This window comes from Chamaea fasciata, unplaced genomic scaffold, assembly GCF_029207755.1.
Source record: "Chamaea fasciata isolate MVZ Bird 193981 ecotype frontalis unplaced genomic scaffold, bChaFas1.0.hap1 SCAF_1, whole genome shotgun sequence".
NCBI classification, from domain to species: Eukaryota; Metazoa; Chordata; class Aves; order Passeriformes; family Sylviidae; genus Chamaea; species Chamaea fasciata.
In genome coordinates this window covers 128,163,189-128,185,332 of record NW_027094086.1, presented here as the reverse complement: position 1 = coordinate 128,185,332, position 22,144 = coordinate 128,163,189, and the positions used below count along the sequence as shown (strand labels likewise).

The 22,144-nt window shown below is 39.4% G+C and overlaps 1 protein-coding gene across 2 annotated transcripts in view; it reads left to right on the top strand.

The window, feature by feature from the left end:
• Positions 1 to 6,115: 6,115 nt before the first annotated feature.
• Positions 6,116 to 22,144, top strand: part of SDHAF3 (succinate dehydrogenase complex assembly factor 3) — a 29,274-nt gene continuing 13,245 nt past the window's right edge. The window contains exon 1 of one of the 2 annotated variants that reach the window (XM_066197068.1): positions 6,116 to 6,383. In XM_066197068.1, the coding sequence (XP_066053165.1) occupies positions 6,150 to 6,383 (234 nt within the window). In that variant the 5' untranslated portion in view covers positions 6,116 to 6,149. The remainder of the gene's footprint in view (positions 6,384 to 22,144) is intronic. The other variant, XM_066197076.1, reaches the window with a different exon arrangement.

Here is a 22,144-nt window from a genome sequence, read left to right as displayed (position 1 = left end):
TATCCACGTCTGCACATCAAAGGTCATGCCAAGTGTTTTAACGTGAGGCCAGTTAAGTATTCCAGAATTTGGCCTGCATGTTAAATTGTCCTGGACAGACTGGATGCATTCAGAGGGCTTTTAAAGTGCTAGAGACCTGAGATGGAACATGTGCTTTGCTGATAGCATATTGTTTATGCCAAAATAATGAATGATGTTGGATTATGCATGCTTCATTTTAAACAGCAGACAATGATCTGGATTTGTGAAACAATAACAGTGTTATAGCAAAGCCTTGAACCTGAAAACTTGTAACCACTGAGCATGGTAAAAGGAGAAATCCAAATACTCTCAAAGGCTGTCAAAATTTATGTTTGGCTTCGAATTTTGTGGGTTTGCCCTGCCTTCTGTTCTGAAGTGTGCAGCACTGCCTGGACACTTGCAGCTGCACCTCCCATGGTCAGTGCAGTCAATGGCTTTGTTTCTCTCCCAGTGGGAAGGTGTGGGCTCCCAGACCAGGAAGCCAGGAAGAGCTACAGGGCTCATGTTTTATTTGTGACATGTAGTCTGCTATCCACATACTGTAAAAAAAGCAAGAAGGGATTTCCAATTGATTTGTGATTACTTGGTGGAGGGAAGGAGAAAAAGAAAGCACAATCTTCTTTCCAGTCCTGTTTGGCTCAGTGCTAATGCCAAAACTGAAGCAGCCACACAGAGGAAACTTGAAAAACTTTATTAGGGAAGAAAGCAAACAAAACAATACTATAGTCTGTTTACTTAGAGCTGCAATGCTGGCAGAGAAACCTCATAGCTTGCATTTGTAAGCTATGCTTTTCATATAAAACATATTTAATGAAAACAGGAGACAGGACAACAAGCCTTCTTCTAACTTCATTTAAACATGTTTAGGTTGTACTTTAAATTCCTCTTGGGTTAATGTGAAGCTGGGATAAAAGTTTGGAAGTGATGTAGCCTAGCTAGCTTTATTCCCTGAGTTCAGGCTTCAGGGCCTGACAGCATATCATCTGGAGCTCCCAGGACCCATGGACACCACTGTTGAGAAGGGGCTTGCTTTAGCCCCCCTCCTGATGCTTTGAGGCTGGGCTATGCTTTTGCAGTCACATATATGTGGTCTTTTCTGCAGCTTTTCAAAATACTATTTTTTTGTTATGATCATCTACTCACTGTAAACTGTTTCCCCCCTCTGTTAAAAGCATCAACATAAAAATTTCTCAGCTCTTTTTGTGTTATTCTGGAAGGAATTTTAATGGATTTGTGGAAGCATCTTTGCATGGCCTTAAGTTTTACAATGACTTACTAAGTAGAACAGGAAAACAAAGCCTTACTTATGAATGGTGCACACTTCATTTTATACTCCAAATAACAAAATGTGTGCTTTCAAAGTGTATTTATTTCAGCATCAACATTCTGCTCTTAATTCACTTACTATGGGAACAGCACATGTGGCAGCTTAACCAAGTGAACTAGTACTGTATTTATCAAAAAGATTGTTCACAAGAGAAGAAGACACACAGCAATTCCAAATAACTGACATTTTCAAATTCTATTTAAATTTTCAAAAGTAGAATAAATGTTTTGTAATATAGGCAACCTTTTGGGTGCTTTATTTGAATGTTGAAAACAATAATAGCTTAAGGATGAAAAAGATCTCCAGTTCACAGTTTGACTTGGCATCATCTCTAAAAGAAGGTGTAGGATTTTCCCCCTAAAACCATCTTGCCTGCCATTACATGGAGTTTTGATGCTCTTTAATCATTCCACCCAAAAATTTAACTTTGGATCAGTTCACTGAGTAGAACTCTTAGAAAATTTCCACTGAATACTAGATGTTTCTGAAATGAGATTAAAGAAAACCCTCACAAGGTTAATCGCAATCTTCTCTTTTTCTTTCACAACACTTCACTGAGACATGCTGCTGCATGTGTGCTTTGAAATCCAGCGCTGGACTAGGGAGAGGAGATGAAGGTGGGGAGATGGTGAGCAGGAGGGTCCATGTGCAAGCCTGGCACTCCTCTGGGCTGATGTTGCCTACACTTGGCTTGCTGCAAAGCTCTGCTCACACATATTCAAGCAGAAACTTGATAGAGTTTGGTAGCTAAATTTTTTGAATATTTTAACACACTTGGCATCTTTCATGTCTGCAGGAGGCAAGCAGAGCTTCCTCAGGAACTGTCAAATACTTGTTTTGGATGATACAGATCATGTGCTTCAGACAAAATTACAAGAAATCCTGCAAAGAATGAGCAGCTCAAGCATAAGCTGAACCAAAGCAGAACTTCCTTTTAATGTCCAAAAGCTACCAGCGTGCCAAGCATGTAATTGACTGCAGTCCAAAACCAGCTGACTGCCTCTCCCTTCCAAAATCATCATGTGCTGTATTTATTTCATAAGAAATACATTCTATTTGTTTTCATCCTACTATCAGATGCATGCCTGAGTACCTGAAGCCATCCTGATGAGCTGCAGTGAATCACATTTATCATAGCATCTTTTTTCCTCACTGAAATGGGGCCTTTGGGAGAAAATCATCTGTCCTGCTCTCACTACCATACTCTGCTGACCAGCCTGGAGCATACCAAGCACAGGCTGTGTGCAGAACTCTGCAACAGACATGGACAGGCAGCTGCCTCTGCAGCCAACAGCAAACATGACTGGTCTCTTCATCAGCTGTATTTCCCCAAGCCCAGGCAAAGAGCAAGTCCATTTTTAGCAGTGTACACATATAGTAGGTTGCATGTCCAACTTTTGGGTGGGTTTTGAAGCAGACAGTCCCATGCTAGGACTGATTTTACTTCTGTTGAATCAAGGACAAAACTCTATCCACTTCGACAGAAGCAGAAGTGTCCTCAGAATCTCTAAGTATCCATGGCTCTTTCGAAGTCATTTATGAAAGTATTAATTTTCTGTTTCCTACAGAGCAGGGATAATTCCATGTCCTTTTAGTTTACGAGGCACGTTGGAAGATGCCACAGAATGTTTAGTAGACAACTTGTGCTGTCATAACAGATCTTTGGCTTGGTTTTTCAATCTGCCTTGGTCTGGAATAGCATTCAAAAACAAACTGTCTTGAATCTATTCAAATACTTAGAGAGTTTATTAAAAACATCATAATTCTGAAGCGAGAGATGCAATTTTATTGTTATCTGCACAATGCAAAGAAAGGAAGCACGGGACAAGGCTAACCTTTTATTTTCTTTTTTTTAATAGCAGGAAATTAGACTGTACTTTAACATTTATCCATGGTTTAGAAAAAAGATTGCAGATTATTCTGTGGGGTATATTTTAAATATGACAATACAATTTAGCTTCATCAGGACTACCAACAGTTCTGGAAAGAAATATCACATCATTGCATTCTATATTTAATCATTTATTTTGATTCACAAAAAGAACTTCTCTCAGGATGCTCTTGATAATTTAAAAAATTACAGCAATTATACCAGCTCAATAAATACTTCAGCTTTATCTTCTTTAGTCAACATATTACTGATAAAAGGAAAAAATAAACGTGGAAGTGTTTCTCCAGTCTTTCTGCATTTGGAATTAGGACTGCAGCAAACAACATGGCCATTCTGGCAGATTTATAGGGTCAAAAGCTCAGAAGGATGGCAAAGAAACCGCTTTGCATCCATGCTTTACCACAGATTTCTTGTATATCCTTGGGAAAAAGCTGCCATGCTACTCAGACTGTTACTAGCCAGGCAAATAGAGATTTAATATATTGGCTAAGCCACTTCACCTGCCTTTGTGCTGACCTATTGCAGAGCTGACACTGCCTCCCCAGATCCAAAGGCACTATGATGGAGTATGGCACAAAGACACTCTGGTGTCTTTGTAGGATCCACACCAATTCTAGCACAACAAACATGGAGCCAGTGCTCTGAAGCCCAGTCAGATACAGAATAATCCATTATGGGTTGTCTAAATCACATGTACCACAGTACCCCTTCTATGGACACTTGAAAGGAAGCAGTGATTAATTGCGTCCACCTGCCCAAAAAGGAGTAGCATGAACCACTTTCCTGAGGTTCCTCTTCCTTTGATGCAAGCTAAGAAGTGCTCGCAGGCTGTTGAACACCAGGAGCAGCAGGACAGATGCCCCAGTGCCCTGCACAGAAGCAGTGCTGCCTGGAAGCAGAGGCAGGCACCAAAAAGAGGCAAGCAAAGGAGTTGCACTCATGCGTGTTAACTGAAATTGTGCCTGCATTCAAAGTGTGGCACAGATATTTTGAATATTGATGACTGAGAAGTTATAATATGGAAATAATACCTCTAAGATTGTATCATATCTTAATGAGTTCTCATGGTGAGTCCTTTTGTGCCCATACACAAAGAATATGGCACTCAATTGCCTCTGCTGCCTCTCTACATTGCCTGATAGCGCAGAGACCTTCGAAGAATTAGGCATATAAAATTTTTTAATAGACAAAGACTGACAACTTAGACTATTATCAGCAGCTTGATGAGCTTACAGCTCTATCTTCTGCTTCATGGGGAATTCACTGGTAAATCCTCACTCCTTTAGCAGCACCTAGGGAAGATGCAAGGACAAGGCTCAAGAGCTGCAGCTGAAGCAGCCTGGAGGTGCAGAGATGCTGCAGGAATCCTCCTGGGATTCCTGCCCCACAGGATGGTTGCAGGATGCCTTTTGGTCTCTGTGGACAGAAAGACAAGACGTAAGAAACGTTGAAGGTCACAGATCTGCCTGAGTTGGTATTTGAGCCTAGTAAGTATCTGAGTGGCAAAGTGAGTGCCCAGCAGAGGGCTTAAGCAGGCCATGGAAGGAAGAGGATTCCTAAAAACCACACAGGGTGGATGTAACAAGGAGAAAGCTCTCAATGTGCAACATGAGTACCGTGGTCAAGATATAATAAAATTTTTAAATAAATTCTCTAAATGAATGCACCCTGAGAGGATTCAGAGGAATTGCGTCACTGCAAATAAGTGATGCAGCAAACCAGTGTTCTAACCTCAATCCTTTTAAACTGTGAACACATTGAAGGACATACGGTAGACAAAATGCGTTAGGTCCAGAGATCCTCCCTCAGAGAAATGTCTGCAGAAAATACAGTTTGAAAATACAGCAAGACCAGTCAATTTGAGGATCAGGCCACCTCTGCCAGGGCCTGACTGCTCACTCCGACACCATCACTGGCATGAAAAGGACAGGAGACTGTTGTTGAGAATAGTGAACCTATAAGCATCTGCTTTTATTTCAGTAACTTTGTGTTACTGGGAACTTCGGTTTTCCATCAATGAAGCACTTAGGACAATAAATAAACATAATCAAATGATAGTCAGTAAAATAGCCAGTATTTTGATTTTTACTCTGTTGCTTTCATATAATGACTTGGGCTTTCGATGAGGCAGTACATTTTTATGGCATTTCCTAGTATTTTAGTAGAGCTTAATGCTCCCTGGCCCTATGGAAACGTTTCATTTTTGTTTTGAATCATGAGTAATTTCACTGGCTGGAAGGAGCTTAACACTCGCCCACACTGAGGGAGGACTTCTGCCACTGCTGCCACTGCCCGACTGCTTTTTCCATATTGTCTATGAGTGTTGACATGTGAAGATTTTTCCACATGGGCGAGTTGGATGTGATGTTAAGCTGGTAAAAAAGTTTTATGGAGAGCTAGGGAGTTGGAGTTTGAGCTGTAAGCGGGAGGCAGGAGAAAGCAGGAGCTCGGTGGTGACAACGTGGCGGCACAAAGTCCCAAGCAGCCCCACGGAGGCAGTAAGGTTTCCTTGCTGTGACGACTTTCACCTCAGAGTGAAAATGCAAGTAAATCAAATTTAAGCGTATGAAGCTTGGGCTTAGTGGTCTAATAACATGTGCCACATTCTACTCTGGTGTAAAGTGCACATTTCGTTCTTCCGGCAGTGAACCGGGAGCCAAAAGTGAACCGTTTTCTTTATTTATCCATATATATATATCTATCGTGATCTCTGCCACCCGCACCCGTCTTTGTGAAACAACACCCTCCGTGCATTTTTACAAGCGCTATTTCCAGCCGCACTGCCCGGGATCGCTGCAGACGCCGGCTCCGGGCAGCGGCGGCGCACGGGGACCGCGGCCCTGGCCCGGCGGGAGCGGAGCAGGCGCGGCCCGGCCCGGCCCGGCCCCCCGGGCCGCCCCCACGGCCGCCATGGCGGGCGGAGCGCGGCGCCTGTACCGCCGCCTGCTGCAGCTGCACCGCTCGCTGCCGCCCGCCCTGCGCGACCTGGGCGACCGCTACGTCAAGGAGGAGTTCCGGAGGCACAAAGCGGCCGAGCCCGCCGAGGCCCAGCGCTTCCTGCGGGAATGGGAGGCAAGTGCCCGCCGCCCCGCGGGGCCGGGACGCGGCCGGGAGTGTCACTGCAAAGGGACGGGCCCCGGCAAGGTCGGGGCTTGCGGGCGGTCGCAGCAGTTCGGAGGTTGGACTCGGTGATCTCAGAGGTCTTTTCCAGCCCAGCTGATTCTGTGTCCTCGGGCACGCTCCCGTGAAGGGCGAGCTCCTTACAGAGCTGCGGAATGCATTGTAACTCTAGGCAGGTTATCTTTTCTGGTTCTCATTGCCTTGCCTCAGGTGTGTGTGATCATACTTATGCACACACAGGTATATTTAACTGAGTGACATTAGTTATATAATTAGCTATGTATAAACGTATAAATAAAAATATACGCAGAATTATCTGCGTGTTCTATAATAATGCATTATATAAGTCTATATAAATATTTATAACTACATACATAACTAATTGTACAATTATAATTAGCTAAGTACACCGATGTAAATAGCTTCTCTATGAACTTGCATTTCATTTTTGAGTAACATTTTTTCTGTGACAAGTCTTATGTGAACATTGCTTCTCAGCTTTAACACCCCTTCCCCTGAACTTGGTGCCTGGTTTCACCAGGGAGAGAAAAGCAGATCGCTCCCAAGTGATGAGGTTGTAACAAGTTTCACAAGAAGCTGAGGAGGGAGAGCCCTAAGGTGTTTTCTCCACGTGCCTGGACCCCAGCAGGTATCAGCATATTAGTAGGTCCCCAAGAAGTCCACATGGCAGGCAAATGTATAGACACTTCACAGAGGAGAAGCTTCAGGTAAAGCATGAAGCAGCTGCAAGAGACAGGTGTATAGACAAGCTTCCCATTAACTTTCATGCTCCTTGGACTATTGGCTTGGTAGTACTTTTGATTCTCAGAACTAATTTCCTTTCTGTGGAAGGAAATTCTGTTCTGCTTTGCAGTAGGAGGTGGTTAGCAAGGGTAGCATCCATTGCCTCCCAGTTTACCAGTAGAAGAGTGGTGGGGGAGAACTGCCCCATCCCTTCTTCTTGCAGTAGCCGAAATCTTGTGGGTTAAAGTAATTTGGGCTGGGGCATCAGAAATAAGCAGGGGGACGACTGCCTGGTATTCTCTACAGAGGAAAGGAATAAGTGTATTTTAATTGCCTCTTGCCAACTGGTAGATCCTCAAATTAGAGAAATTTGTATCTACCTCTCAAATGCCTGATGCTATTGTAATTCTCAATTGCCGTTTGCTTGATACTGCTGAAATGTTTCCGCATCACTGCATTCAGTTTTAACATGAGCTAAAGAGACAAGTTACAGGTTACTATTTTCAGTGCTAAAATCTTCCTTAAAATGGTTTTAGAAAAGGAAGGAAATATTTACATTGAAATGTTTACATTGAGATATCTTTAGCCATTTTTCAAGTGAAGTAAACAAATAGTGAAAATGTTTCTCAGTTTTGAAATGTTTTAAATGTAGATTATAGGGAAAATGGTGACAAAAATTAGACTACAAGTAACAGAAGTTGAATTTTGAAACCTGACATTTAGTGCTATTAGCTATGATATGTTCAAGGAAAGGAAACTAATTTAATAACTGTTTTGAGTGTGTGAGTATAAAGAACTTTGCAAATATGTCTGTCTTCTAACAAGATGCTGGGAGATATTAGCACGTAGTTAACATGTCTCTCCTCATCTTTAATTTATATTTTGTTCTGGGGTCTTTTTCTTACCCAAATAATAAGCCATTTCAAGTGTGGAATTTAAATCAGACTTTCACAATTTTGGCCTGTGAGACTTGCTTTGCACCTTATGTTATGCTGTGGTTCCCAGCCCCATGAAGACTTGAACTAGGTAATCGGGGAAAGTGGACTGTGGACAAACTGGGATTAGGTAACTCTGGGCTCTAATTACATGTTAATTAATTCATGTTGGAGTCAGTCCTCTGTCCTGGGTTTGGCTAAGATAGAGTTAATTTTCTTTGTAATAGCTTGTTCAGTGCTGTATTTTGGATTTAGTATGAGAATAATGTTGGTAATGCACTGTTTTAGCTGTTCCTAAGTGTTTTTACTCAAAATCAAGTATTTTTCAGATGCTCATGCTCTGCTAGTGAGGAGATGCACAAGAAGCTGGGAGGGAGAATGGCCAGGACAGCTGACCCAAACTGGCCAAGCAGATATTCTGTACCATACAGCCTGTGTATGTTCAGTGTATAAACTGGGAGAAGTTGGCCATGAGGGGTTGGTCACTGCTCAAGTGTGGGCAGGGCGTCCGTCAGCAGGTGGTGAACAGTTGTATTGTGCACAACTTCTCTTGTGTTTTATTCTTTACACCCTTCCTGGGCATCAGGACACTCTTTTGACCAGAAATAGGCTGGAAGCTCCAGGACAGTTCTTGCAGGACACCAGCATAGCTGTGAAGTGCCCAGTTCTTGCCTAAGAGTCACACAGTTAGCCATGAGTGAAGCTGAGATAATGCTGCTGCTTCATGTACATGAACCATGTACTTCTTGCCTCTAATTTTATTTAAAAAAGCAAAAAACAATCAAACCAAACAAAAAAAAATCCACCTAAAGAAGTTGCTGCGACATTCATACAAACTGGTTGTTTAAATTTCCTGTTAAGTTTGGGGTTTTTTGGGAAAACGTCTGCTTACAGCTATGATAACAGTATTTTGGCATGTTGCATTTCCAACATTTTTCTTCCCAATTTGCTTGTTCATTAGGCTAAGCATATACCTTGCTGTGTGCACTTTGTGTTGTCAGCATTCAGCTTCCATCTGGAAAAGTTCTTTCCTCATGCCTTCTGTTGCATGCAGGGCAGGGCATCTGGTACAGAGTGGCATGATGTCTCATGTTACAGAAAATTAGTATTCTTAATTTTATGTTAAAGTAATATATCTTGATGTATATTCATCAGAGGGTAAAGATTATGGATATGATGATTGCAGTGATGTTTCTTGACTTCAAATGAGGATTTCAATATGAAGTGTAATCTTAATAAGTCATCCGAAATGCTTTTTGAATGAAAATTTCCAAGGATGTCTTATTTTAAAGTGAAACTACTTGACTGTTGCTAAAACTGTTCAGGCTCTCTTTGGGTAGTTGGACCACCTGGGAGTGCTTGAATGTACTTGTTCATAGCCTGTGGTGTGCTTTCTTGTCCTCCAATTGGATTCACGTTAGCTAAACATTTAGAAAACAGGCCTGGCATTTCAATCACATTATGGTTGCCTCAAATGATGCCCCTGCCCCCCATGCTATTTAAATTTTGTTGATTCAAGAGAACTGGGTGTATTAATTCCCACCTGTAGCCAGGTGGGAGTTGGCCTCTTGTCTCAGGCAGCTAGTGACAGGGTGAGAGAATATAGCCTCAGGTTGTGCCATGGGGAAGTGCAGGTTGGACATCAGAAGGAATTTCTTCACAGAAATGGTAGTTGAGAACAGACTGCCCAGGGAGGTGGTGGAGTCACTATCCCTGGACGTGTTCAGGAGATGACTGGATGTGATACTTAGTGTCGTATTTTAGTTGACAAGTTGTGTTTGATCAAAGGTTGGACTCCATGACTTTAGAGGTCTTTTCCAGTCTGAATGATTCTGTGATTGTGCATCACAAATGGAACAAATTTCCTTTATTTCTTGTGAAACATGCTGGAAAATCTGTAGGGAGATTTCTAAGATCAGCTTTAAAAATAAAGGGGGGGAAAAAAAGAGGTATAAAGCTCTGAAATGATATTGCTGTAGTATGTGAGTGGTTCATGTTGTTTTCCTGTAAAGGAGATGAGAAGGGATCTCGTCTTGTTTAGAATGCACAGGAATTGAGGGATTTAATGTTAGAGTCAACCATGTAGATGCCTAATGAAGTTTTGTAGAAAACCTAAGCTGACCCATTTGCATTTATGAAATAGGGAAACTATCCACTGAATATTCTTGAAAGAGTTTTTAAGTGGGTGCGACCAACTGCAAGTCCTTAGGTTTATATAAAAGTAGAAGAATATTAATATTGTGGTTTTCCTATCATTGGTATTGGATTGCTAGTTTGTGTCTGGAAACCTGCTGGAAAATATTAAAGGGGGATACAAAGAAAGTAAGCTTTGTTGTTCAGGAATTATACTTGTTCAGGTAGATTCAAATTAAGCATATAAATTATTAATATATGTTCCTATCTATTTTCTAAATATTTAATATTTTAATTAAAATAATTGGTGCGAGTTTACAGGAGACTGCTGATATAATTAGATCGATACTGATTATTACCTTGGAATGCTATTGAATTAATGTTGACAGGTATGATAAGTCAATTAGTTCAGCAGTCTTCTAAATCATGGTAGCTGATGAGAATACTTACATAAGTAATATTACGATAGTATTGATTACTTCATTTCAGATTGCAAGAGGTACAATATGCAGCTGAATAATTTCAGTAACCATTTGTTTCACATTTAAGCATTAATTTAGAAAATGACCATTCTGTACTTGGCTTTTTAAAAAAGCCTGACCCTGTAGATGAGAGGGCCTGGACTGTCTCTAAGACAAGCAGAATAATTCTGCAGAATTGCAGACCATTTTCTCAATCTAATAGATTGAATAAATTGCCTTTGAAAATCTTTGGCCACTCTAGACCCTGGAAACCTTTTTACAAGCTTTCAAATGACCTGTCACACAGCCTCTCAGGAATGACTAAATTTTTGAATCAGTGTATTTGATGCAATACAAATAATTGTCATTCATCAAGTTTATTTTCAGTTGCCTGCGTCACTTGCAGCATTTACTTTGCTGGCATGATTGTGGGATGCTGTCATATCTCAGAGAATACAGTTGTTCTTATATGTCTTTTTCTGCTCACGAGTGAATACGCTTACAGAACTTTTTACCTCTAAATTTTCTGGGCAAGTATGATCTTCCCTCCCCTCTTGATTTATTTTTAAACGGTTGGCACTCAAAAATATGTTGAAATGTTGAATGGAGAATTTGAAGAACAAATAGTCGAAGAGGGTGGAAGAGGAAATTGTGGCCAGTACTGGAGTCAGACTGAAATGGGAATGGGATGTGTGGGTTGCCCTTTGTGCTGTCTTTCAGCAAATAATGTAGGTAGAATAAGTATAAAACATATGCTGGCATTCTGAATTCGGCTCTCAGTTTCAGTCAAGTACATTATATAAGAGATGTTTTCTTTGCCTGACAAAGAAATTATTTTTTTTTTTTTGGAAGTAAAATATGTCTTTAGGATTTTTGCCATTTTATTACTTTTATTAAAGTTGTGAAATAGAATTTTAGAGTAGTATTTCATTTTAACATTACCGGATACATCGGATTCTGCTTTTAGTGATTTTTATGGCTATCTGGATGAAAACCTTCTTATTAAGAGTAAATTCCTACTGAATCCTGTGTTTATCCCCCCTCTCCCCCCCCTTAGGGTGTTCACTAGTTATTAATTTGTAAAAATTAAATTGGAGTCAATTTCTTGTATTTTCTTCTATATTTCTCAGAGGGTAGGAAGGAATTTTGCACTTTCCTAAGAGCCAATGAGTTGTGGCTGATAAATTGAAGAGCATGTGGGATTTGGGCATGAATGGCCACAGGAAATGAGGCTGCTGCTCTGGCCTGGCATTCCCGGTGGCCTGCTTGGTTGTAGGATTTGAAGTCTCCCCCTGATGAAATTTTGTCTGGGTGCACCCATGATTTGATGAGTGTCCTGAATTAGTATTTATGTGCAATTTCAAAGGTTGACCTTTTTGTTGTGAATCCCTGCTGTGAAGTTTCATGCAAATAGCATCTTTTTCATATTATGCCATCACTTCCATCCTTTCAGTGCTTTTTCAGATTTGGGTTTAGAAGCAGGAGCTGGTGCCTGCTTCTCTTCCAGAGAGAATCCAGGTAATCTGGGAGTTTTCTGAAGTGGTGAGACTTGGAGTAGCCTGGTGGATACCCACTCTCCTGTGCATGATGCACACCCATTGCAGGAAGGGGAATTTGTTGCATCTCACCTGGAAAACAGCATCATTCTCTTTCAGGTGCTGAGGCCAGTGATTTTTTGCTGGATTGTGTGGGGTTTGTGTGGTGGTGGGTTTTTTTATTTGTTTGGGGTTTTTTGTTTTGTTTTTGTTTTGTTTTGGTTTGGTTTTTTTGTTTGGTTGGGGGTTTTTGGGGTTTTTTTGTTTGGTTGGTTTTTTTGTTGTTGTTGTGTTGTTTTTTTTTCCTGTGTGCATACTGGTTTTAGACCTTTGCTGTATTTTCTAAACTAAAAATTTTAAAAATTGTGTCATTAGTATTCTCAATGCTTCTGTCATGTTACCATGCCAGTTATCAGTATGCTATCATATCCATGATTGCATGTAGCTAGTCAGATGATTAGATGGCTGTTTTGATAATTGCTTATCTGCTAGTTGAAGTTTTTATTTACAACTGTTTTGACACAGCAGGAAATCACATCCAAGTCATAGGGGTGACATCCAGCAGTAGTGTCAGTCACTTGCATGTGCCAGTCACCTCAGGTACATTGCAAGTACAAAATACATGATGTGAAAATAGGTTTATGAATTTCGGATGGTTTCATTGCATGCCTTGGATATTTGAAGTGCGGCACGCATTGAATCCCTGAACTGAAATTTCTCAGCAGAGTATAGCAATTTTTTAGTTGTAACTTAGATTAAGAAGTTTAAATTGCTGTAGAAGTGGGTGGCATCTCTAATGAGTGTTAACAGTTTATTCCTTACATTGAATAACACTGGCAGGGCATATTTCTCAGGGTTAATGCTCTCAGGGTTGAAGATACTGTAGAAGTTCTTTGAATGTCTTCTCCATGAGAAAAGACCTGTACCTTCCTAGTGAGTACAGGTTAGTGACAGCCAGCATGAGAATAGATTTCTAAACAAGTAAACAGCCAGAAACAGTTGAAGCAGAACTAGTAATGAGCATCTACTGAATTGTCGGTTTAAAAGGTAATTCAGGTTTCCATCTAGTGGTGGCATAAAATTCTCTCCAAGCCATATGAGATAGCATGTGCATAGATAGCCGTGTTCCTACCATAGCATTGTACTTGTGTATGTGTGTGAAACTTAAGGAAACAAAAGCCTTTATTTTGTATATTTTATATATGTAATAGCACATAATTCTCAGGACTTTCAGATTCTTTAAAGTTAGAGCTCCAATGACCAGCAATCTGTTATTTTGTGCGTACAGATATCCAAATCCTCTTTGAATTTAAGTTTATCTTATTTGCTGTGAATTAGGCTGATGCTTTTTTAGTATTCCTTGATAGCCATTTCAGAAAGTTTGACACAGGTTACTGAAAGCAAATGCATGTCTTAGGTTTTCTTCAAGTTGTCCGTGTGCAAGTATGAGTGTTGTTAGATTTCTTGCTTTCTCCTATATGTAAACAAAACAGAAAAAAAAGGAAATGGGACACATGGGTATTCTGATTCTTTTGCCCCAGTGTTATAGCCCTATTTTTAGTCTTTAAAGTATTTTGCAGTAGAATTTAGAAAACTTTATCAGGTTAGTTTTTCAGATGAAGGTTAACAGCAGCTGAAAGACAGACCAAGCAGTGTGATGCTGCAAGGACGTTTCTTGACAAAAGGCACAGATATTTATATTGTTTTAGCTTCTGCATAACAAATTGCAATTGTCCAGCCTACGTGCAATTCAGTACATAGCAGGTCATAACATATATTTTTTTCTTTTGTGCAATTACTTACCACAGCAGGCTGTTTTGTCCTTCGGGAGGGGGACACAGTTTCTGCAGTTCCTTCTTTATGTATCTTACTCAGTTTCTGCAGTTCTTACAGCTTTTCCTCACAACGCCTGCTGTACAATCTGCAGCAATTCAAGCGAATTGTTCTTGCCCTTTAACTCATCCTGCTCCGCAACACAAGGTATGGAGGTCTGAACTTTGTTGCTTTTAAGACAATGTAGTGGGTCAAACAAACAAACAGAGTATGAATTGCAGTTACAAAGTTAGAAGGATTTCTGCTTGTTTGTATTTTACTGACACCTTCCTTCTAGCATTTGTTTGGTGCTTGTGTGAACATTGTCAGCGTGTAGTGTTTTGTAAGCATGGTGGGTTTCACGCCTTGTCAGTGCATTTCCACTATCAACACTAAACACTGCCAACTTTCTACAAGTGTTGTCAAGTACCATATTTTGTAATTACTGCAATAATGAGTGCTGTAATTGCATGTACTGTATAGATGTGCATTTCTATCCTGTGTAGACAGAAAATTGATATTTTCTGCAAGTTAAAATGGCATCTGGAGCACATCAGAATAATTGTTTAGAAACTGTTGTTTTGGGTTTTTTGGGTTGTTTTTTTTTCTTCCAGTGTAATGAGGTTGCACAAATAGAGTTATGCATATTGGAGGATTTTAAAGCCCCAGATTTTTGATATATAGAGCTATACTTAGGATGTACTGATGCTTGAGAGATGAAAGGGTTTTTTTTCACAGTTCACTGATATTAAAGTAATTTAGTTGAATATTAATTTTTGCAAGAAGTTGAAGCTCAGATTTTGACCTCATAATCTTGTATTTAGTGACATCTTTATTACCATTCATATTGCTTTAGCTGTCTTTTGTAATGCTGAGAGCTTTGGCTGTTTTGAGGTGGAAGATGACGGTACTTGCAACCATACGTCTTCTTAGTGATATCCTGCTTTTTGTGTAGCTCACTTCTGGGAATCCATCAACAGAAAATTTCTGGTGAAATATATTTTCTTTCTGTGTCTGAAAACTGCTAATTTCAAACTATATTTTGGAAGGATATAATTTAGATAACATATTTAATCATGGTATCTGATAAAATGTTTGGACTTCTAGCTTTTAAAGGTTGTTTCCAGAAGTAATATATAGTAATGAGGTATTTCTAATGAACAAGTTAGAAGTCCTACTAGAAGCAGAGTTACTGACTGCTGGATTTTAGGCTTGTTGATATGTGGGGGGGTTGAGTCCTGTTGTTGTGCTGGTTTTTTATTCTTTCAGGGATAGTAGTAAGAGACAGAGCAGTCTGAGATGAAAGAGAGCATGATGCATTTTTTTCCTCACTGCAGTATCTAGGTAAATCTGTAAAATACCTTCTGAATTGACCTTGCACCCATATTTCAAGACTGGCTAACAACAGACATAATGTAGATGCATCTTCCCCTTTCTCTGTGGCAATTACTGAATGGTGTAAACTTGATAAACAGTTTTATGCAACCTTATAGTATTTTTTTTCCTTCCTGCTGAACTATTCTATTCTGTCACTTAGAGGAAATGAACATTAGGTTACTGCAACATTCTTTTTTTTTTTTTCTTCTTGAACCTCAAGAAATGTTGTGGAAGGGTTTAAGTCCCCATCACCATTGCTGCTTTGGATATGTCATGGCTGAAGTTATTGGGTGTGTTGGAAGTGTTGGTACTTGTGTGAAATAAACCAGAGCAACTGGTATATTTTTTTTGTGGGCCATCAATTACCATTTACATATACTCAATTTCTTGCTTCTTATAATTGCATAGTGAAAGCATGTGGTCTTTATAGTAGAATTTGGATTATAATAGGCAGTCTGTATTGAGGTAAGAATTCATATTATATTGGCAATCCTTGAAACTTCATCACCTTCTGACTGAAGTCTGTAATGCCCTTATGTGTACTTTCCTGGCTGATTTTTGACATGATGAAGGAAAAGTATTGTTCATCAGTTTGCAGTTTTTAACGTGTACACACGATGGCAGCAAATACTTAGCTGGAGAAGCCTTGTTCCTATGCTAGAAAAAAGAGACTGCTGAATTTTCTAATACAAACTAGAATTCCTACAGATTCAATTATTGTTAAATTATTTATTGAAATATATATTGAGAATCGTTAACTTACTGATGCAGATTTCGAGAAGGCTTTTCAATTGGAAAACTTTACTGAGGTTTCCACATGGTTTAGTCATAATATTGTCATAATGTGGTTTCTGGTTTGGATTTGCATTGGTAAACAATACTCTTGGGCTCAGGGTGTGACTCTAGTGGATGGTGCTGGGCAGGGCCAGGAGCTGGACTGATCCTTGTGGGTCCTTTCCAACTTGGCATATTCCGTGATTATAAAATTCAGATCAGCTGTGGTAGTGCCCAGGAGAATATGCTCAGAGCAGATAGAGCCTCAGTATATACAAAACTCTTTTAAAAAGTTCTATTTATTTTATTTTTTTTCATGGTGGATCTGTTGAGTTTTAAAGCAACTGTATTTTTGGAAGTGTATAGTAATAGGCCAAATGCAAATATTTTTTCACCAAATGAAAAGTTTTGTTGTTAGAAATGTCACATTTTAGGTGCTATTACAAAATATGTTGGTATTGCATAGTACTGTCTAGAGTAGGAAATTTTCTTTAAAAATGAAAATATAGTATTAAAATATTATTTATTCCTGCTTTTATTCCTGGATGCTAGTGAAACATTTAAACTGGATCTCTTTCTCTTTTTTTTCCCCCCTTTCAAAATGCAAATGGCATGTGTCAGTTGCCCACCTTGATATTTTAAGCCAAAAAGTTACAGTTTGCCACAGTTCCAATAATAAAATCTTGCGGAAGGTGTAGGTCAGTTTTTGGCCGTGGTACAAGCAGACTGCTCTAAAATTAGGGATATTTTGCTTCATGTTCAATTACTTGTTCTGTCTATATACTTTATTTGCAGTAGTTTAAGCTCGATTTTATGCTCAGAATTAATTTTAAGGTGTTCAGCAAATCATGATATTCAGTTGTTTTCTGGGCCTTTTAAATTCAGTTTATTGTTCACAGTGAAGTACCCTGGTGAACTATTTGACATCCACTACAGTGAGTCATTTTGAGAGTTTATTTAAGAGATCCATGATGTGAAGGGTTTTAATTAAATAGCAAACATATATTTGTTCTTCATTTCAGCTGCTAATTGAGGAGTGAAAAGAAATCTCATTGGTAGCACTTGCAATGTTGTTCTGGTTCTTGGCAATTCAGTATCATCAGTGTAACTGAAAGGAGCTACACTGTTGAGAAAAACATCATCATCCTATCAATCAAGAAGGAAGTGAGGGTTGCTCTGTGAATAATGTGAACTCTGATTTGTCTTTTAAATTTTTTTTTTATTTGTTTTACTGGTGAATCTGGTTTTTGTGGAGTGCTTGTCTGCCAGCAGATGCCACTCCTCAGCAGCAGACTAGTTTCCCAGACCTAACCAAACAGAAGAAAATAGTTGTGGTACACCCTTGCTTTTGGAAACACTGGTGGCATTTTGCCTAGGATTGTCTTTGTTTTCCTCAGTAAGAACAACCTATGCTATAAACAATTAAATATTTATATTTTACAATGGAGCTGTTTAATGGTTTGTTTTTTGCTGATGCATTAAACCCCAGGACTGCAAAAATGGTAATATGTGGGGTAAGATGCCTTTGTTCTTCAAAGTATTTTAGTTGAATAGAGGATGACCCAGAAATCCTTCAGGACTCAGGGAACTTCATTACAGAAGGTGTCAAGGTGTCTGTGTTGGAATTGCTGAAAAGATGTAGTAAGACTTGGAAGCTGAAGTCTCAGTGGCTTGCAATAGGCCAAGTCCTTTAAGCATATGAAAAAACAGATGGCCCAGTTTTAAGTGAAAGGAACTAAGAAGCTGTGCAGTGAAAATAGACAAGGAAATCCTGGTAAGAATATTCTGTTTGTCATTTCTAAATTACTTCTGTGATTATATGTCATGGGACATAAATAATGGCATATTGCTATGTCTAAACTTCAACAGCCATCTTTTTAATAGCTAGTGTTTTGGATATGGGCAAGGCCTGTCTTGGCCTCTGTAGACATCTGCAGAGGACTATTTTGATAATAGACTATAGAATAGAAGACTATTTTGGTAATTGGTAAATATGGTTAGACCACCAGACCCTGGACTGAGATGATGGCTGTCACCTTTCCAGCCTCGACACCTTCCATCTGTCTGCCAGAAATGGAAATACTCCTGATATAGCTAACAAGTTTTTGATTTTTTGCACAGAACCACCTGTGTGTGTTGTTTCATTCTAAGTGGTTCAGTTTTAAATTCCTGTTGGGAGAAGATCTGTTGTTTATACACACACACACACACACACACACACACATTACGCCTCCTCAACTTTAAAAATAATGCAGACTACTTTCTTGTGTCTGGTGGGAAACCTGTGAAGATCTGGGGATGCCATTTGAGCTCTGGAGAATTTAGCTGTGAAAAAAGCCATCAGTGCCAGTTTTATTACATTCCCACATCTTTCGTAGGAAAGTTCTCCTTTAACTTCTAGTTTGTGTTCTATAGTTCAGGTTTCATCAGCTCTCCCTTGGAAACGGTATATTCCACATTTTGTTTTATTTCTATCACTTTTAGGAAAAAGTGTTGCTGACTTCATCTGAAATTACAACAAACCTGCTTCTCCTAAGGATGTTTTCTGGAGCAGTGATTATCATCAGTTATCTAGTGTAAACAAATTAAAGTGTTTCACAGATTTAATTTTCTAGATGTTAACTATTTCCAGCCTTTTGGGATAGTTGTTTTTTTTTTTTTTTTTTTTATCGTATTCATGTATCCATAGCTGTGCAGTATATATGCATGGTGTACTTCAGGGGTTTGGCACCATCTACTTCAGTGAGCGTTTAATGGCTCTGACTTGAAGCAAAGCATATTGAAATCACAGGGTTCTTCTGAAATTGCAAATGTGCTGGACAGTCTCCTCAGTGGACAGTAGCTGTGGGTGAAGTTCCTTTCAGCTCTTTTACTTAAGTGTGAAGTTAAAGCCATTCATGCATCAGAGTGTTTGGGTCAGAGAAAAGAGTTGGAATTTTGCAGTTGAAGAACTTAAACATTTCCTGTTTGCATGCAAGCAAACCTTTGTATTAATTCTGCTTCACAACATTCCAAATGTTGTACTCTGCCATGCAGAGCCTTCAGAAAAGGTTATCCCAATACAAAAACTACAACCACAGAGGAGATGCTAAGACAAAAGCATGCAGTGTATGAAATAAGCTTTTGTCTTGGGAACAGGAATACACCTTTTGCAGAGTGTGCTGGGGTCTGTTTGGCCACAGCATTGTCGAGCTAAAGGTGGGTCTGTACTGCTGAACTGATGTGCTTGGGCTGCTTTGCAGCTGGCAAGGGAACAGCCCATTTCCTTGCTGTTAAACTCTTACACTCCAAAGCAGAGTTGCCACATCCAAACTGCCTGCTGGGAGCAGTTGCTGATCTGTGCCAGCTCACTGGCTGAACCTGGGAGTTGTTTTGCATAAAGATGGCTATCCTTGATCAAAACCTGTGCCAGGGACTGTGGCACCAAGCTCCCAGGGTGGGTGGTTGAGTTCTGGTACCTTCTCAGAGCGTTCCCTGGTGCTGCAATAAGTTGTTACTGCAGGCAGAGCTCTGACTCCTCTGCTGTCAGGTGCAAGTGCTGCTTTTGTTCTGAATTCTCTCTGTCCCACATTAGCAGATTCTCGACAACTGTTGGATTTATCTACCTTTCTTCAAATCAAGAGTTGTCATATCTGAAATCCATGTGGAGATTGAGCTGTCTAAGAAACAAGCTCTGAGCTCTCTAGTGCTGTTCTGCTGCTGGTCTGGTGAAACAAGAGGAGACTGTCTAGGCTGTAATGAAATTGCATGTCAAAGCTGGACACTGTATCTGCACAGTAACATTTGTGAATGTTCAGCTCTGGGCAGGTAGAAAGTATATTTCTGGAAGGAAAAGAAAGTGAGAAAACCCACCTTTGCTGTCTTTCTAACCAGAAGGGTTTCCCAGACATGTCTTGTTACTCTGCATTCTAGATCTGTAAAATATTATTTCAGTACTAACATTTAAAAAAAATCATTTCTGATTGAATTCGAAGGGAGCATCACTGCAATTTCAGAGGCCTCTGGAGAACATAGTCCAGCTGCTGTTCATAATTGTGCTTTGTGTTGATAAGACAAGTAAGCACATATATTTCATCATTCCCTTTTACTGGCCTGCTTCTGAGATGTCATGGGCCAGGTTTACACTCTCATGGGCCTCAGAGATGAGAATGAGTTTGGGGAGATTGTTTTGTGTGGTGCCTCTGAGAGGATGTTGTATGCGTAAAGGAAAAGCTGCATGAAGAAGCCCTGTTAACTTGTTTGGGTAATGATGGGTATAGAGGAACTCCTGAGTTCCCTGGAAAAACTAGAGCTACTGTCATCTTAAACAATACCTTAAGGGCAAGCGGGCAGAAAGTGAACCTTTGGGTAATGCCAATTTGTGTATTAGATCATTTCTAATTATGCTTTGTTGTCACTGAGCCTAATTTGGTGGACTGTTAAGATGTACTTTGTAATTTTGATCAGATTTTTTTTTGAGTGCTGTTGCATAGTGTGTGTTGTGTTGCCAGTGGAAAGGAGGTTTTGTTCTTCTTTTCACTTACATATTGTACAAGTAAAACTTCAGTGACTTTGGTATAGTGAGGAAAAATATAAATACAGACTGTTTCTTTACTGAAAAAAAGCTGCTAATAAAGTTTTGTGTTATGAAAGAATAGGATGGAAAGTAGCTTGTGTTTGTGTTAGTAAAAGCTTGTATACTAAAAGAGTTTGAATAAATCAGCTGATTATTGAATGATGTCAATATACTATACTGATCTTTTAAGTATATGAACTTGTCTTAGTGGACTTTGTAGTTGATTTAGTTATTTTGAAACAATTGCCTTGGGGCAAGAAGAAAACTGTTTGATATAGTATGATATCTTCAGTACTGAAACATTTGGAAAAAACCTGAAATCTGATAGTCCTCAAAACATAATGTCAGATCTTAACAATAACTTGAGATTTGTATTTTCAATATTTTTAACTTGGGGGTAATCATTAACATATAACTTGGACTAGTCTTGGGTTTTTAATAAATGGAGTAATAAAGCAGAGGTAGCCTGGAAGACCTGGACTAGAAGGGCCATTTTAGATCAGGTTGGTTGTGGCCTCATCCAGTCCTTTACACAAACCCTTTGGGGTTTTGCTGGTAGAGGATATGTAGAAAAGATTTGACTTAAAGTATAATTTTCGAATGTTATCTGGGAAGGTTCCCAAAGTTTCTTATGTTCAAACTAAACTGACTACAGTTCTAAAAGTCAGTTGTAACCTAAGTCATAGTCACAGCTGCATGGTACTGAAGTACAAGTGCTGAGTCAGCGCTCTGAGGGTGTGATCACTGTCAGACGTTGGTGTCCTTTGATCACTGGATTTCATGCCAAGAGTAATATAACCTGGAAAATTTTAAATCATACTGTGTTGGGTTTTGCCTAATGATTAGTTAAGTTTATATAGAAATGTAACTATGTGGATGTGATGTTAGCAGTGTGTTTATGTTTCAACAATATGTTTAATATGCTTTAGTTTAGTTTGTCTGTTTGTGCAGACACAAGTCAGCCATATATATTCTGTATGCCGTTGAAATGAGGATTAATGTGCTAGACAGTGTGGAATATATCTGTGATGGAACAACTTTCATGGTAATTAGCAAGAGCTTGGAAACCTGTATTATACTGATGTGAATGCTGACTACATCATTATTAATTTTTATTGTATTGTTTTTGATGGATTGTTTGCGTACTTATTTGCACACACACTTCTAATGCGTAGTAGTAAGTATAAGAATTAATGAAGTGCATGAGTTTGGGCATCTTTTTCTCTTGAAAATTAATGCCATGATATCTAAGAGACTTTGTTCCAGTCCTTCATGGCGTTAGATTGATATCTAACAGTTTGAATTTATTTAGTAGTCTAGCAGAAAGCATACAGCAGTGTGCAGTGGATTTAATTGCAGTGTGAATGAGCACTTTGAATTTATTTGGCTTTGTCTTTTTTCTCTTCACCTTCAGATGTTCAATTCTGTTGTGTGAGATGAAATTCTCATGATCCCTTGT